Raw genomic sequence first — 14,712 nt, forward strand, 5'->3', positions numbered from 1 at the left:
TCCCACTACATCAAGAAAGATTGGTCACTCCGACAGTCATTGGAGCCTGGGAGGAAAAGTGATCAGCATCCACCACTTGTTGAATCAAGGAAGGTTTTGTTACCACCCTTACACATTAAGCTGAGTCTGATGAAGAACTTTGTCAAATACTTTGTCAAACTTTGTCAAGGCCATTGACAAAACACAAGCAGTTTTCAAGTACCTCCGTGGAAAATTTCCAAGGTTAAGTGAAGCTAAGATAAAGGAAGGTGTCTTTGTTGGTCCTCAGATTCGTTAACTTCTTTGAGATGATGCATTTGACCATGCACTGCGTGGCAAGGAAAAGACGGCATGGAAAGCCTTCCAGTTAGTGGCAATACATTTTCTCGGAAACAACAAGGCAGACAACTACAGGTTGTTGGTGGAAAACCTCCTCAAGGCATACAAAAGCCTTGGTTGCAACATGTCACTAAAGATACATTTTTTGCACTCTCATCTAGATTTTTTTCCACCGAACTGCGGAGCAGTGAGCGACGAGCACGGCGAGCGATTTCACCAGGACATTGCAACAATGGAGAAACGCTATCAGGGCAAATGGAGCCCATCAATGCTTGCAGACTATTGCTGGACAGTGACAAGAGATGCTCCATTTAATGAATACAAGAGACAAGCCAAGAAGCGCCGAGTAGACACTGAATAGGACTAAACTATGGACATAATAGTTTTTTGCCTTTTGTTTCATAATAAATTTTATTTATATAACCCTTTTGCTGATTTTTAACGTGTTACATAAACAGGACAGGTGAAATATTATCATGTAAAGCAACCATAAACACATGAAAAGACCTAGGTTTACAATTTATGATTAAAACTCTACTATCTACACAATATACATAGACATAAAATGTCAAAACTTAAATATCTTAGAAACAGTAGCCAATCAGTTGTTTTAATTGTCATATTTGAATTCAGCACATCAAAATACATAATAAATAGCACATTTTATTTCTGAAGCAGACCACTTCTCAAAAATTGTAGACCAGTGTTGTTAAGTGTGATTGATCGCTATTAATTTTTTTAATAGCTTGACAGCTCTAATTGTAAGAAATTTTTTAAATGGGCAAAATGGTGTATTTTTCCCTATCCTCATTCTCAGTAATGGCTGAACCATTTTATATGAAACTTTCCAAAAAAAATTCAATCTGAGGCTGACACATGGTATGGTAAATTTCAGCCTGAATGGTAAACATTTAGTAAAGTTATGATAAACTAAAAACAGTGCCTTGTAATGGAAAGTGTTTCGCAACCTCAGCAGTAGGTGATACCTCCAGCGCTGCCTAAAATACGTTCTTAATTGAGACTGTCTCTCAGAAATTGACATTAGTGTGCATGTGGTATTAATGTTTTTTTAATTAACCTGCTACTACGATTGTGTCTCCATTTTGGAGAAGGAAGATTAAAATACTGTAGTCCTAACATTGACTTCAATTATATTCTTTATGTAGGGGGTTTGCAGGCTATTGCAGAACTGTTGCAAGTGGATTGTGAAATGTATGGGCTTACAAATGACCACTACAGTGTTACATTAAGGCGGTATGCTGGAATGGCACTAACAAATTTGACATTTGGAGATGTGGCAAACAAGGTAGGTTTTTAAATTAGATTTGCATCTAGTTTTAATTTTATAATATTTTTATTAGAGAGTTGAGTTTAACTTTTAGTTCTTAGAGTGAGAGGGAGAATCTCTAGGGGTAGCATACTGAAACTGGGCAGAGAGCAGAATTTTCCAAACTCTGCCATTGTACTTTACTCCTAACATGCAGCAAGGACTGTAAATTACATTATAAGCATAATAGCTCCTCTCTTATTAAATGACGTTGAATTCAGTTTGTCACTTAAGCAGAGATTAATCCTCTTTGTTTTATTTTTGTATGAAGAATACAATTTATCTTCCCCAAGTTTACAATGTATTGAGAAAGATTGAATTTTCTGCGGATTTTTTTATTAAAGCTGTAACTGTTTTGAATTAAAATTAAGAAATGGTAACTTTAGAAACTGTTCAGTCTGATCACTTTTTGCAACCCTTTTGCTAACAAATGATTTCTTATCCTTCACACTTTTCATATAGTAAAATTCATTGTAACTATCTTTTTGTGTACATTTAAGGAAATTAGTCTGTAATTAAGCAAAATTATTAGCAAGTATTTTCTCTCTTCCATTATATTAATAATTTCCCCTTACTCAAAATGTCCACCATTTTGTCTAATTTGCAATGGGATTGAGGCAACTGATTGAAGCTACACTGCTGTGACACTTCTGGGAGTGCCCAGGACTGTGAGTTGCCTTACTAGCTCTGTCTCCAGTGAGAGAGACTTGCTGGTGCTTAATTGGGAATCAGTTCCCTGACACCTCCAGTCTGTTAGCCACCCAAACAATCTCTGGGCAATGCTAGCCCTTACTTTGCTGTGTAGGTTAACAATAGGTGCACCCCCAGCCCCTTTTGAAGTGTTCCCCTGTGACATCCAGCCCTTGTAACTGGCTACTCACAGAAATACTAGGTTTTCTGTCCCCCAGGGGACAGTGTACATACCAGCCTGTATCATTCAAGTGAGGATCAGCACCTGTATAACATCACAGCATTGAGATATATTTATAGTGAAACAATCACAAATTTGTTATCAAGGGTTAAGACTTAAGGGATAGTGAGTAAGGATCATGGAAACAGAAAGGTTACATATAAAAACAAAATCAGTACATGCTATCTAGAGACTTAACTTTAACAGACTAACCCTCTAAAACCAGTTTATTCTCCCCTAAATGTCCTTCACAGTGCTCCTAACTGGGGCAGTTTGGGATCCCATTTTCATGAATGTAATAACCCTGCCTTATTACTTTATCAGATACAGAATAAAGAGATGTTCTTTTGCCTTCTCCTTGTTTGTATCCCCCCAAAATCCATTTTTGGTGCCCAGAGACAGGATGACCCCTCAGGGTTTATTCCCTGGTGTGCTGACTTCATGTTGACTTCACATCCTCATGTTGACTTCCTGTGTGAACAGGGCTTCCCTTGCATTGGCTTACAATGCTTAATTTATATGTGAACCGAGGCAGACAAGTGAATATACATCCTTTGTCTGGAAGAAATCTGTTTGTCAATCCTGCCTTGATTCAGACTTTAGGAACATATTTTCATTATGCATATATAACTTTTTACATAGTATCTGTACATTCATTTCATGGTGATATTAATGATCAGCATGATCCTGGCTTTCATTTAATTTGTACATTAAATCATTTATGGGTAAATACCATGAAAGCAATGTGCTGAGTTTGTCAGGCCTGATAGGAGTTACTGTTACAGAACAGTGAACCCTTTGCCAATTGGCCTTGAGGTGTTCTTAGGGTTACAACATGCCCTCAGTAAAGAGGGCAACTACTTCACTAGTGGGCATGTGGATTTGCCTCTGATAAAGCCTCAGGACAAATGGGTCCCTTTTTATTAAAGGCTTTGCTATCCTACCTGTCAAATTTAAAATCTGTCTGTCTATCTGACTGAAATGTGTAAAACAAACAAACAAAACTAAACAGTGGAAATGTGCCTTGCTGTGTTAAGCCAGATTGTGTTTTAATCATAACAGCTTTTATATTACCTATACTATTTTAAAGAATATTTTTCATTATGTGAATTAAATAAACCATTTTTAAAAAAGAAAAATAATTGGAAAATCTCCTTAAATTGTGAGCGTCTTGAAGGATGGACCATCATTCTTAAGTGTTTGAAAAGTGTGTAGGACGTAGCGAGTGCTAATTCAAATAAATAATGAAAAGGGGAAAATGGAAATCTATCATGTGACTCACTTTCAAGTGATACAACCCCTTATTAATTTCTAGCCTCAGAATTTTGCAAGATATTATATTGAACTTTAAAATAACTTCGTTTTGATAACCATCTTGCTGTTTTCCCCTTGCTTCAAATTAGACACATTGTTAGTGGAAGCTATTTCAAGAAGAGAGAGAACTATAAACAAATGTTTTATATAATCTGAAAGTTTTCAATCCCATCTTTCAAATAGAATAAAGCATTAATCCCTAACACAAGTGAAATGGTTTATGAAATGTTGGCTATTAAAATCATTTGAACAGTAAATGCAGTAATTTCAGTGTTACTGATCATACAGCATAGACCCAGATGCTGAGTGTTGTAATGCAAGAGTTGTCCAGCCAAGGAATAGTGAAGTTCTGAACTGAATTATATTTTTGTTAGTGGAAATGAAGAACATTTTATTTATTAATATTTGGGTCATTTATAAGACGACATTACAATTACATTGTCTTGGCACATGTAGAAATGTATCTTATTACAGAATTAACAATATTAAGCAACATATTGTACATAAACCATATACTGTATTGTTATAAATCATTACCTTTTCCCATAGGGACGGGGGGAGGGCGCTAAGTGTTTTCCAGGGGAAAGACTCTCAGGAGGATAGGAAGAAAAGGAAAGCTGGAGGTGGGATGTAATTCAATTATTAATCCCTGTGTAGATCCTTCTTGACTATCCTGTAAGTATAGGATTTCCATGTCTATATCAAAACATCTAAATTATTACAGTATTTAGATTGTATTGTTTTCCTAGGCAAGGTATATTATTATTTTTATTCTTGTTTCTGTTTTAAGAAATGTATATTGTTTTTCTTGGCACATTAGTTAATTTCTGATGCAAGTTGCATAACTTTTAGTTACTAGTTTTAAAAAGTCATTTTTTTTCTCAGACAGGTCAAGATGATCTGCTTCAAAATATTATTTGCTGCAGGAGATGGGTGGGGGAGGGAGTATAATCAGGAGAAAACATACCTATAGGTAGAATTTAAATAGATAACGGGTAATGATGCATTGGCAGGTCTAGGTAGCAAATAAAATATCCAGTATGTTTTGGGATGCCACTGTGAATGCCTTCAGGGCTAGTAAACTCTTCCAGATCTCGTCTGAGACCTCTTATCAGGGAGGGAGAACTTGGATCCCTGATTAGTATAGCTATGCCATTTGCAGATCTCCCCAGAATAGAGGCTGATAGTATAATGCTTAAAAAACTTTTTAGTGGTTTATGATGTGGATCAAATGTCTACTGCTGGAAGACTGAGATAATTAAGCTGTTTTGGAACCCAGAGCGCCACAGGTGAATAGTTTAATATATTAAGCCACTGCACCATCAAGTTGCCTAATCTTTCATTTAATAGACTCTTTTTTTTCTTTTTTCTTTTCTTTTCTTTTTTTTTTTTTTTTTTGGTAACAGGCTACATTGTGTTCTATGAAGGGCTGCATGAGAGCGCTTGTTGCCCAATTAAAATCTGAAAGTGAAGACTTGCAGCAGGTAATTTTTCATTGAGAAGGAGAAGTTGCCCCGCCTTCGATCCTTTCACTGTGACCTGCTATATCTTCCATCACATTATATTGAACTCTTCATCTCTGCTCTGATTTCCTTCTTACATTTCCTCCCAATCATTCTTAATGGTCTCTACATTTCCTCCATTCATGCTTGATTTCATTAAGGTTTCCCATGCCCTGTCCACGAAGAGCCCTCTCTCTTTCCCTTCAAAAACACTTTTCTCTCTATCCTCAGTTGCTCTTCTGTGTTTGATTTAGTTGTCTTGTCTGTGTTAAATTAGATGCTCTTTGGTGCAGGGATGTGTGTCTGTCTTCTATAAAGTGCTGTGTACATCTTTGTTTCCATATAAAAGCCTAATAATCATGGACTAAATTCTGGTTTCTGGCAAAACTGCATGCAGTACAAGTGATATAAAGGTCACCTTTATGCTTCTGATTTTGGGGCCATTGAATAGAAGTCTGATTTCCTGGGATAAGTTAGAGCTGCCTAAGTGCTTGTTTAGCTGTCTGCTAATGGTGCTAAGGGACTGAAATTGCAGCTGGGAATGAATGCAATATAGGGGACAGCCTGGTCAGGCCTCCTGTCCTCTTAGACTTCCCCTATGCCAACAGCAAGTGAATGGTGGTATAGAAACCTCTACTCCAAAGAAGAAATCCCCCTTACACTGGACTAGGTGATTCTCCCAGCATCAGATTTGCAGGCTCTGTGACCAGAACCAGCTAGCAATTTGTTACGAAGTGGCCATGCTGCACCAAAGTATCTAGCCCAATGTTTTGTACTATGTATAGAAAAAAATTTAGTTTATACAAATCTTCTAAATAACTCTTTTAAAGCAAGTGCTACCAGTGATCCTGGGCATCAGACCAGTAAGCCTTACTTCAGTACCATGAAAACTGTTGGATAATTAAAAATAAACCACCTAGATGAAATATGAAAGGAAGAAATGAGCACGACCTTTGCAAGGGAAAATTCTATTTATCTACTGTTTCGTTGATGCATTTGAAGAATTATAAAGAGAAAGAAGCACTGGTAGATAGAGTTAATTTAGACTGTTAAGAAACGTTTGACAAAGTTCCTTACAAGCTATTGCTGTTAAAGAAACTAAGTAATTGTAGATGAGAAAGTGGCTGAGACAAACAAAGGGTAACAATGAGATGTCCCCTGATTTTAGGACAGGGATCAGTGAGATGCCAATGTCTGCAGATAACAGAATTATTTAGGTTAGTCAAGTCTACTGAAGACTCTGAGGATATTCAGAAGTAGCTAACAAAAGTAAGAATGGGCAGCATGATGAAATTCTGTATTGACAAATGCAGGGGAATATACATTAGAAGAAATATTTTCAAATCTTCATATACTTCTAGGTTTTTAATTAATTGAAACCATTCAGGGCAGAGGGAAAGTGCTGGACACCATTGTGGGGACTTCTCAGTATAGAGCAATGGTTAAAAGAGCAAACAATTTTAGGAGATATAAAGAATGGGATAGAAAATAATATTGAAACTATTAAAATGCTCTCACCTAATATACTAAATTTATCTTTGGTCAGCCTATGGGAGGGGATAAAATTGCAGAAATATAAGATGACCAGAGATGGGTGAGGAAAATCCTTAGAGGTCTAGAAAGACTTCAGCAGAAAGAGAAACTGAAAAGATAGGGACTGTTCAGTTTAGAAAGGAGACCAGTGAGAGGATATGGGAGAGGTATAATAAAATAATGAATGGTATAAAGAAGGTAAATTATGCACTCCTATTTACCCTAATACAAGAACAAGGGAACAGTCAATGAACTGAAAAATAACAAATTAAAAACTGCACATAATTACCTCTAGGACTTGTTGCCATAAAATATCACTGAGGCCAAGAGCTTCGCAAGACTCAAAAATGGATTACACATATATGGATAGTAAAAACATCCATAGCTAAATGTATCTGATATATTTTACTACACACAACAACTTCATTAAAAGAACATTAAGGTGGCAAAGTCAAGCACAGAAAAGTTAGGAAATACCTTGTGCATACATGCCCCCTTGTTTTTCCTCCTTTTCCTTCTTACTATCTGTGTACAAGTAGGGAGGCACTTAGAACAGAAGAGAGGCAGCCCTTGGCAACTGGACGGAGCAGTTACATGACAAATCCTGCTTAGTTCTTGCATTCGTGGGAAGGAGCATGCTCAGTTGCTCTGTGGGGATGGTGCGTGCACAATTTAGTTACACATAGGAGTTGTGAGGGGATGGAGCATACGCTGTGAGAATGGCGCATGCGCAGCCTGGTCAGCACTAGGAGCTGTGAAAGGTTCAAGCATGCTCAGTGAGGATGGAATCTTCAGAGATTTTAACTGATAAATTCTAACAAGTCTCTACTGAGTATGTGTGAACTGTGATTTTTCAAAGGTTTAAAACTTGGCCACAGTCAAATGAATTTTCACATGTACAACAAAAAGGCACATCTCTGTCACATAGGCCATCCCTAGCCAAATTTCATGTCCCCCAAAGAATAGTTCACCAGAATTTTTTTTTAACATTGAAAAACGTTATTTTCCCTACCCTTATTCTCAATAATAGCTGAACCATTTTGGCTGAAATTTCCCCCCCCCCAAAAATTCAACCTGAGGCAGACACCCAGCATGGAAAATTTTGAGACCAAACAGTTTTTTGAAAGTTAAAAGTAACTGAAAACAGATTCTTAAAGTGTTGGGCAACCATAATAGGCAGTGCTACTAGCCCTGCTTATAATAAGGGATATAAATTCTCATACTTCAGGGCTTAACTATGTATTAACTGATAGAGCTAGTTTGTTCCATAATTGTCCACTATGGTGTGGGGTTTTTTCGTTTTGGTTTTGTTTGTTTTTTTGGCATGTTTCTCTGAAGCATCTGGTGGAAGCTGGTCTCAGAGATAGGATCTGAACTAGATGGATTGTTGGTCTAATATTGTATGCCCATTCGTAGTTTGGGAATATTATATTAAAATGTACAATTTTTCACTTCCATCAGAAGACCTCAAAGAGCTGTGAAAACGTTAATAAATTTAGCCACACTACAGCTATATGAGGTAGAGAAATATTATCCTGATTTTACAAATGGAGAAACTGAAGAAAAGAGAATTTAAGTATATTGCTGGAGGTTACACAAGAAAACTGTAAAGAGGCAAGAATAGAACTAAGATCTTGAGTCCCAGTCCAATGTCTCAATCACTAGACCATCCTTCCCTACAAAATATTTTTCTTTTACAAAAAAAAAAAAAAAATACACACAACTGACACCAAACAAATACATTTTGATATCAAGCTTTGTATTTGCATGTGAGCCCAAAACAGGCATCAAAACAAAAACAAACTTTACGGTACAGCCTTAGAGAAAGTGCAATTGTTAATGGAATACATATTTGTTCTTGGCATCCAGAGGTTATTAAGGGAGTGATGGTAATCTGGTAAAGAAATAAATATATTGATACATTATTTTCCTTTTACATTTTCAGGTTATTGCAAGTGTTTTGAGGAATTTGTCCTGGCGAGCAGATGTAAACAGTAAAAAGACTTTGCGTGAAGTTGGAAGTGTGAAAGCATTGATGGAATGTGCTTTGGACGTTAAAAAGGTAAAGGTTTTAAAGGACTATTGTGTGATATATTTTCAAAAGACTGTATGAATGTTTCCTATTCTTTTGTATGCAACAGAAAAAGTATTGCTACTCTTTTTCACTGTAGTGGATATCTAGTATTTGGGATATTGCGGGTTGTTTCCATTAGGAGGAAGAATTGATGATGGAGTGAGGTACTACTTTGATGCAATCCTGATTATTTACCAAAAAATGTACACAAATTTCTGTTTTCCCAAACAGTTAGAATCAAACAGGAAACAGTTCCTTTGCTCATGTTTCTAAGTCTCTTTCAAGCCAGCACCATTGCCCAAAAAACCCCCTCTCCTCACTTTCTCTCAGGACCATGTTTTCAGTTCTTCTCATGCTGTCTAATTGACATATTTGGCTGCTTCTCTCTGTCTGCTCTCTGAATGCTTTTGGGAACTTCTACTCACAGGCAAGCACACCTCCATCAAATGATTCTCAGCAAAACCCCTCCAGCCGCATAGCTCAGTTTTCAACCGGCTTTGCTTGTAGTTTGTGTTTTGGATGCTGATTGTTTCAGCTATCTTATTCCAAAAAGGATCTTAGCTGCTTCTTACATTTATCCTGAATAAAGGGTGACCATCATGTCTACTGGCTTCAACAAAGTTTCAGCCAACCTCCATCAAAATAGTATGATATTTCTTACTTCTCAGGTAAGAAAGACAAGCTAAAATAAACATTTGCTATTCCCTTAAAATTACTACTCATGTGTGCTTTACCACTATTGCTAAAATATGGCATAAATGCTGTATATTTATAAGTTAATTGTAATTTAGACTTTAAATCACCAGAAGGAGATATTGTCATGTTAAAAACATCACTCGTCATATACAAATAATTGTTAATTTTCTGTCAGGAATACCATAACTATTTAAAAGATAGAGGGGAAGGCTAGTTTGTTGAATTTTAGATTACTTCTCTTGCTGAATTACAGATTCATCTCTGTACACTTTAGAGTAAGGATGTAAGGAGCAAATACTATCTAAAATAGTCTCATCCAGTGGTTCTCTGCCTTTTCCATTCTAAGACCTTGCCAAGACTCTCTCCCATTTTACAATGTGGGAAGGGCAGGGTGGTTGCAACCCCTGACATCTGTTCAGAACCATGCTGGCAGTTTTGACCCCTAGGGTTGAGAATCCATGTCATATCTTGCCCTTGAAGAGAATCATTCAGAGCAAGCTGATGCTGATCAGAGCCTTATTTGTCAAGGGAAATCTTTGTCTCGTCTCTGAGATCAAACAAGTGATCCAAAACTTTGATACCATGAAAGCCTTATTGTGGAAGAGGAACTGCTGATCTTGAGTGCTCATTTCCTCACATAAAATAGCGAAATGTGTGTATTGTTGGGCTTACCTTTAATTAAGTTCACAGCTTTTACAGCCTCATCAAGTACATTTTTCATTGCTTCTGGAAATCTTCTTTGCCATCAAAGCTTCATGATTAATTACACAAAATGTCCGAATGGCTTGTAGTGGAGTAGATAGGATTTTAGTCATTAGTCTATGCATGTGTTCCCTGTCATATCTCAGAAACCTTCAGTGCAAAGAACAAAAAAGCAAAGCCAATTCAACCTGGTTGAGAGAACTAACTGTAGGAAGGCTTCAAAGACTTTTCTTCCCTTATCACGTGTACTGAGTTGGGCAGAAAAACAGGAAGTCCCTATGTAGTGTGGAAGCAGAGAAAAGAACTGACAGAAGGGAACTGCAATGCATGACGGTTGTTAGCAAGAGTCAGGCTTCGTTAGCAAGAGACAGTCTTTGTTAGCAAGAGTCAAGCTAGCTGTGACCCTGATAACCCTGATAACGCGAGATTTGTAGAAGCGAGGATTGTGTGACACGGGTGAGAAAGAACTGTGTAAGAAGTCATTATGACCTCAGTATAGATAAGGTGTAGAAGACCTTGTGTAGATAAGGTATAGAAACTAATTGTATGTTGGCAAGAGTCAAAACAAGTGAGGAAATGAGATATCAAGATGGCCTATGTATAAACAAAATGCTGCTGTCCCTCATTATTTCTGTAATGAAAGGTATAAATGCTTGCTGTAATTAGTTACCAGAGAGAGACCTGCTTTGCTCTCTCCTCTGCACATGTGAGAGTTAATAAAGCTTCTGACTTGCTGTACCTAAACAAAATAGTGAGAACTCAGTTTTTCTCCGACAGTAGGAATTCTTTTTACTCATGCTGGGCAAATATTAAAAGTTGGGCAGAAGAAGATACATTGGTAGTTTCTTCTAGTTGTATTAAGTACAGGGTCTCCTAAACTTTCAAAATGGCTGTTCCCAAATATTTGCAGCCATTTCCTGAATACATCAGCTGATTAGATCATTGGAGAAGGGAGTTGCTTTGACTAACTGGCAGCAACTTCTCCCACAAACACAAAGTACAGTCACTGCTTTCCTATTTATGAGGCTTAGCGGCTTCCACTATTTAGCGATTCCAAGTAAGATGACGATCAGACCTTTTTTTAATGGTGTTGCTGTTTAATGAGTCTTCTGATTTCTGTGAATGCATAGCTTTATTCTGAAGAATTCAATGGATGTAAAGATAGTAGGGCTATCAAGTAATTAAAAAAGTTAATTATGATTAATGACACTGTTGAACAATAATAGAATAACATTTATTTAAATATTTTTGGATGCTTTCTACATTTTCAAATATATTGATTTCAGTTACAACACAGAATACAAAGTGTACAGTGTTCACTTTATATTTATTTTTGATTACAAGTATTCACTGTAAAAATACAAAAGAAATAGTATTTTTCAATTCACCTAATACAAGTACTATAGTGCAATCTCTTTATCATGAAAGTTGAACTTACAAATGTAGAATTATGTAGAAAAAAACTGCATGCAAAAATAAAACAAGGTAAAATTCTAGAACTTGCAAGTCCACTCAGTCCTACTTCTTGTTCAGCCAGTTGCTCAGACAAACAAGTTTGTTTACATTTGCAGGAGATAATGCTGCCTGCGTTTTGTTTACAATGTCACCTGAAAGTGAGGCGTTCATATGGCACTGTTGTAGCCAGCATCACAAGATAGTTACTTGCCAGATAAGCTAAAGATTCATATGCCCCTTCATGCTTCAACCATCATTCCAGTGGATATGCGTCCATGCTGATGACGGGTTTTGCTCAAAGCAGTGAAGACCAACGCATATTCATTTGCATCCTCTGAGTCAGGTGCCACCAGCAGAAGGTTGATTTTCTTTTTTGGTGGTTCGGGTTCTTTAGTTTCTGCATCGAGGTGTTTCTCTTTTAAGACTTCTCAAAGCATGCTCCACACCTAGTCCCTCTCAGATTTTGGAAGGCACTTCAGCTTCTTAAACCTTGAGTTGAGTGCGGTAGCTATCTTTAGAAATCTCACATTCGTACCTTTTTTGCGTTTTGTCAAATCTGCAGTGAAAGTGTTCTTAAAACGAACAACATGTGCTGGGTCATCATCCAAGACTGCTATAACATGAATATACGACAGAATGCGGGTAAAACAGAGCAGGAGAGATACAGTTCTCCCCAAGGAGTTCAATCACTAATTTAATTAACACATTATTTTTTTAATGAGTGTCATCAGCATGGAAGCACTTCCGATGGCCGAAGCATGAAGAGGCATATGAATCTTTAGCACATGTGGCACGTAAATATCTTGTGATGCCAGCTACAACGGTGCCATGTGAACGCTTGTTCTCATTTTCAGGTGATGTAATTAAGAAGTAGGCAGCATTATCTCCCATAAATGTAAACAAACTTTTTTCTCTTAATGATTGGCTGAACAAGAAGTAGGACTGATTGGACTTGAAGGCTCTAAAGTTCTACATTGTTTTGTTTTTGAGTGCAGTTATGTAACAAAAATGCCTACGTTTGTAAGTTGTACTTTCATGATAAAGAGATTACACTACAGTACTTGTATGAATTGAAAAATACTATTTCTTTTGTTTATCATTTTTACAGTGCAAATATTTGTAATCAAAACTAAACATAAAGTGAGCACTGTACACTTTGTATTCTGTGTTGTAATTGAAATCGATATATTTGAAAATGTAGAAAAATATCCAAAGATACTTAATACGTTTCAATTGGTATTCTATTGTTTTATAGTGCGATTAATTGTGATTAATCGAGAGTGCTACCAGAATCCTTTGCCAGCTACTTTGACAACTCTTCTGAAGAACTATGGTAGAGGACCAACATTCTGGTGCATATTTTGGTCTGAATCTGTTGGGCAAAAAAGTTAGATTGCTAGCAGCAGACCAACAGAAGAAGGTAAAAAAGAGAAGGTAGTTGCAACTGCACTGTTCCTTGGCTCCATGTAACAGTGCAGGCAGTATGCACTGTAATCCAATTAATTCCCTTTTTTAGTGAAAAGCTGGAGAAATAGAGGTAGCTACAGGAAGACAGAAAGCAAAACACTGGATGCACCTGAATGTAGCTAAAGTATGAATTCCATGGCAAAAATTCCAAATTTTGTAGCAAATTGGAAAAATGCCAGATTCCATAGCTACTCAATTACATAATCCATGAACCTCAATTGAGATCAGTAAGGCAGTTCACACCTCTTAAAGCTGTTGTTTCAGGCTATCTGCAGATTCAGGCAGGCATCACTGAATCAGTTTATGCTTTGTTCACATTTTCAAGGTTATCTTTGCAACCATTAGAGTTAGAAAATGGGAGAAAGATGGCGACCTCCCTGAAACCTGTTTGTGAATCTCCCAGAGGCTCATGGCCAACATGTTGAAAACCCCAGGTCTAATTGTGTCATTTTTATTCTTGTCATAGGAATCCACCCTAAAAAGTGTGTTGAGTGCCTTATGGAATTTGTCAGCTCATTGCACTGAGAATAAAGCTGATATATGTGCTGTGGATGGTGCTCTTGCCTTTTTAGTTGGCACATTGACTTACCGAAGCCAAACAAATACTTTAGCCATCATTGAAAGTGGAGGAGGAATACTACGGAATGTTTCTAGCTTGATTGCTACAAATGAGGACCACAGGTAAATGCACCATCTGGTTTTACAAGAAACAAGCATCATGTTTTTTCTGAAAATCTGAATTCTGTAGCAGAAATTTATTTACAAGAAAATTCACAAGGAAGTGTTCTAATGTGACTATATGTACCAAATAAGTATCGTAATCAAGGATGATTTTTATTTTTAAAGGCTTTGGTGAGGAAAACCATCCATTTAGATAGTAATAGTCTATGAAAAGGTAAATGCACTATCCAGAGGTGAAAGTAAGTCGGTCCGTTATGACGTACCGATAAGAAAGTTGCTGTCATTAGACAGCTGAGTGTAGCGGCAGGGCCGCTGGGGGGGGAGAGGGCCAAAAGGGGCAGAGGCCCCAGCGAGCCCCGGGCCCTTTAAATCACCGGGCCCCGGGGCAGCTGCCCCTTTTGCCTCCCCGTTCCCCCCCATCAGCGGCCCTGCTGGTACGGTCGGCTGTGTACTGGCAGACACTTTCTTACTGGTACACCATACTAGACCCTTTAAATTGCCTCCGGAGCCCTGGGTGGCATGGGCCGGGCAGCACTGAAGGGCTGGCTGGGCGAGTCTGGCCCCAGCCCCACCTCTTCCAGGGGCCCAGAGCCACCCCCACCCACCTTGCCCAGGACCCCAGCCGCCCTGCATACCGGTAAGTCCTTTAAGTTACTTTCACCCCTGGCAGGATCAGTTTTGCTTGTTAAATGCTGAATAGTAACATTACCATCTCCTGCAAACATGGGTTTTC

At 37.7% G+C, this 14,712-nt stretch overlaps 1 protein-coding gene across 12 annotated transcripts in view; it reads left to right on the forward strand.

Annotated features, from left to right (window-relative positions):
• APC (APC regulator of WNT signaling pathway) overlaps positions 1-14,712 on the forward strand; it is a 193,897-nt gene that overhangs the window by 171,458 nt on the left and 7,727 nt on the right. For 9 of the 12 annotated variants that reach the window (XM_065550310.1, XM_008169993.4, XM_042840453.2 and 6 more), the window contains 4 exons: positions 1,485-1,624; positions 5,276-5,353; positions 8,850-8,966; positions 13,765-13,979. In XM_065550310.1, the coding sequence (XP_065406382.1) occupies positions 1,485-1,624; positions 5,276-5,353; positions 8,850-8,966; positions 13,765-13,979 (550 nt within the window). Of the gene's footprint in view, positions 1-1,484; positions 1,625-4,522; positions 4,545-4,754; positions 5,159-5,275; positions 5,354-8,849; positions 8,967-13,764; positions 13,980-14,712 lie in introns of those variants that run through there. The other 3 variants (XM_042840455.2, XM_065550314.1, XM_042840454.2) reach the window with 3 other exon arrangements.

Source organism: Chrysemys picta, chromosome 6 (genome assembly GCF_011386835.1).
Source record: "Chrysemys picta bellii isolate R12L10 chromosome 6, ASM1138683v2, whole genome shotgun sequence".
NCBI classification, from domain to species: Eukaryota; Metazoa; Chordata; order Testudines; family Emydidae; genus Chrysemys; species Chrysemys picta.